Raw genomic sequence first — 3,032 nt, 5'->3', positions numbered from 1 at the left:
AAAAAAAAAAAAAAAAAACAGAGAGGGCAGTCAGACAACTTCTCAAGGAGGAGCCTTTGACTTGAACTGGGGGGAACTCATAATTTTATTTATTTATTTATTTTTTTGTACTAAAGATCTTTATTGGTGGGGGGAGGGAGGCTGCAGAGCAGCACCAAGGAGGAGAGAAAAGAGGAGAGAGAGATAAGGAGAGAGTGAGGAAGAGAAGAGAGAGTAGAGAAGAGCGAGGGGCAAGAGAGAGAAAAGAGCAGAGAAAGAAGGCAGAAGGAGGCGAGAGACCATAATTTTATTTTTTAGCTTTTTTCTTTTAAATATTAGGGCCCTGTATTTGGGGAAACACTTCCCAGTATTCAACCTCCCTTCCCCATTTTGCAGGCCTTTCCTGTCCTAGCCAGAGAACCAGTAACTAATATAACAAAATTAATAATGATAGTCGTTAATATTGGTTGTTTACTACCCGAGCATATCTTTACACAGTATTTATGGAGCTCCTACTGTGTGTCCCGGGGACTGAGGGGTTCCACGGAGAATGAGACAAAGTCAGCACCCTCATGGGGGCATCAGATTATTAACAGTCAACAGATAAATGTAAAGTGGGCATTTCAAAATCAAGTAGATTGGGGACAATGGGCCAATCTAGGTGGGGTAGTCAGGAAAGGCTTCTCTGAGGAGGCAGAGCCCTGAATGCAGTGTGGGGAGGGGCACACTTCCTAAAGATCTGGGAGAAGAATGTTTTTGGCAGAGAGAATATCAAATGCAAAGGGCTTGTGGCAGGAAAGAGTTGTGGCTAGGGCAGAATGAGAGACACATTCGTGGGGAGACTGGGTGGCCAGCAGGCACCAGCAGGCCACACAAGCCCTCATGGGTTTGCAACATATAACCCAGTTTAAGCCTGTTTTTCTTTTCTTTTCTTTTTTTTTTGTTGGAGTTTGGCTGGGGCTGGGTTCAAACCCAGCACCCTCTGTATATGGGGCTGGCTTCCTACTCACTGAGCCACCCTAAGCCTGTTTTTCTGACATAATAATGGTACTCTCTTTACTCCAACAAGGGGAAAAAAAGCTTTGGTTTGGACAACAAATTACATGGCTATGGAGAGCAGTAGATTTTGTTTTTAAGAAATGGAGTCACTAGATGGTTGAAGGGGCATGTGTGCCATGACCTGCTTATCTTGTCACCTTCGACATCATCTGGCTGAGAGGTAGGAGCTGACTTCAGGCAAAAAGGCCACTGTGCACTCTGGGGGAGACACGAGGCCGCCTGGCCCTGGGCAGGGTGGACACGTGGAGAGAAGAGGTCAGGATGGATTCTGTGTTGAGCAGCAGGATTTCCAGATGAACTAGATGTGGAACATGAACATGAGAGGAAGCACAGATGACTGCAAGCTTTCCAGCCAAAGTGTCAGGAAGGAGGAGCTGACCTCAGCTGAGGTGGGGAAGACCGCACAAGGAACAGGGCACAGGGTGTGGAGGATCAACTTTTCCACTTTGGATATGACAAGTTCAAGATGCCTTTAGGGGAGGTGTCAAGGAGGCGGGTGGATTTCCAAGCCTGGTGTTGAGGGGGCAGGTCTGGGCTGCCCTTTCTTATGAGGAAGGATCATATTTGCTCAACACCCTGGAAAAACAGCTACCTCTGGCCTCTGGCCTCTCCGGGCACTGTCCTGGCCCCCTGAAGGCAGAAGGAATCAGTTCTATAGCCCATGAACCCCAGCAGGAGCTCCACAGGGCAGTGAGAGTGGTTCCTGCACTAGGGATGGAGGGCGGGGCAGGAGGAGAGGCAGTCCGGCCCCAGCCTGGCACTTCCAGCCTTTAGAGTCAGAGAAGATGGGCATGGGGGTTGGGTGGAGATGTCAGGGAGAAGAAGAAGAAAACCAGGAAATCATGTTTCCTGAGTGATTCAGGGAGTAGGCTCCCTCTTAGTCATATAACTTTCATTATTGTCTGAGTCTTCCAAACATATTGGTGAGGCAGAGGCCGTCTTTATCCCTGATTCACAGATAGGAAACCCAGGCTTAGAGAGGTAAAGGGATTTGCCCAGGGCTGTGCAGCTGGAGAGGGGAGGAGCATCCAGGCCAGCAGAGCATGCCCCTCCTGCCTTTAGGAGCCCTCTGGGGCCTCAAGGGCCTGTGCTGGCCCCAGGCAGATGGGCAGAGATGACAGCTGGAGAGCCAAGCAGAGTTGGGGACACTCACTTTTGTTCTCTCCCTCTAGGGCCACTGGAGAACCGGAAGCTGGTGGGGACTATGTGAAGGTAGGAGGGGCTGGGCCGTGGGTTCATCAGGGCACACTAGAGGGTCAGAATGGTTCCACAAAGGGCAGTGCCCCCTCTTAAGCCTTGCTAGGAGCCAGATCTCACTGACTGTTCTTGAAAGGGGAACGTCTCAGAGTCAAGACAGTACTTGGGGTCTCAGGACATCCCAATATTTGTTACCACCAGACCCCACTCTCCTACCAGTGGGACAGGACTTCAGGGGGTCTTCTCCATGCGAAGGTTGCAGGGCTCCCACCCCACCCAGTCTTTGGGTACCTACTATGTGCTGGTCCTGGGAGTGGGAAGGGATGACTAAGTTCTCTGTCACAGATAATGGACACAGCTTTTTTTTTTTTTTTGCAGTTTTGGCCAGGGCAGGCTTAAATCCGCCACCCCTGGTATATGGGGCTGGTGCCCTACTCCTTGAGCCACAGGTGCCGCCCCAACATAGCTCATGTTTAGCAAAAGCTTAATTGGCCCTGAGTACTGGGAATGTGGCAAATGCATTTTGAAATAACCAGGTTGGGGGGCGCCTGTAGCTCAGTGGGTAGGGCACCAGCCACATACACTGAGACTCGCGGGTTCAAGCCTGGCCTGGGCCTGCTAAACAACAATGACAACTGCAACCAAAAAATAGCCAGGCATTGTGGTGGACTCCTGTAGTCCCAGCTACTTGTGAGGCTGAGGCAAGAGCATCTCTTAAGTCCAAGAGTTGGAGGTTGCTGTGAGCTGTGACACCACAGCACTCTACCAAGGGTGACAACAAAACTCTGTCTCAAAAA

The 3,032-nt window shown here is 50.3% G+C and overlaps 1 protein-coding gene across 3 annotated transcripts in view; it reads left to right on the top strand.

The window, feature by feature from the left end:
- Nucleotides 1–3,032, top strand: part of SH2D3C (SH2 domain containing 3C) — a 35,072-nt gene that overhangs the window by 10,510 nt on the left and 21,530 nt on the right. For 2 of the 3 annotated variants that reach the window (XM_003785325.1, XM_023510606.1), the window contains one exon: nt 2,211–2,250. The exons of the other annotated variant lie outside the window; for it this stretch is intronic. In XM_003785325.1, coding sequence (XP_003785373.1) covers nt 2,211–2,250 — 40 coding nt within the window. The remainder of the gene's footprint in view (nt 1–2,210; nt 2,251–3,032) is intronic. 3 annotated transcript variants of the gene reach the window in all.

This window comes from Otolemur garnettii, unplaced genomic scaffold (genome assembly GCF_000181295.1).
Source record: "Otolemur garnettii isolate 467f Iridium unplaced genomic scaffold, OtoGar3 scaffold00014, whole genome shotgun sequence".
NCBI classification, from domain to species: domain Eukaryota; kingdom Metazoa; phylum Chordata; class Mammalia; order Primates; family Galagidae; genus Otolemur; species Otolemur garnettii.
This window is presented reverse-complemented; position numbering and strand designations above follow the sequence as displayed.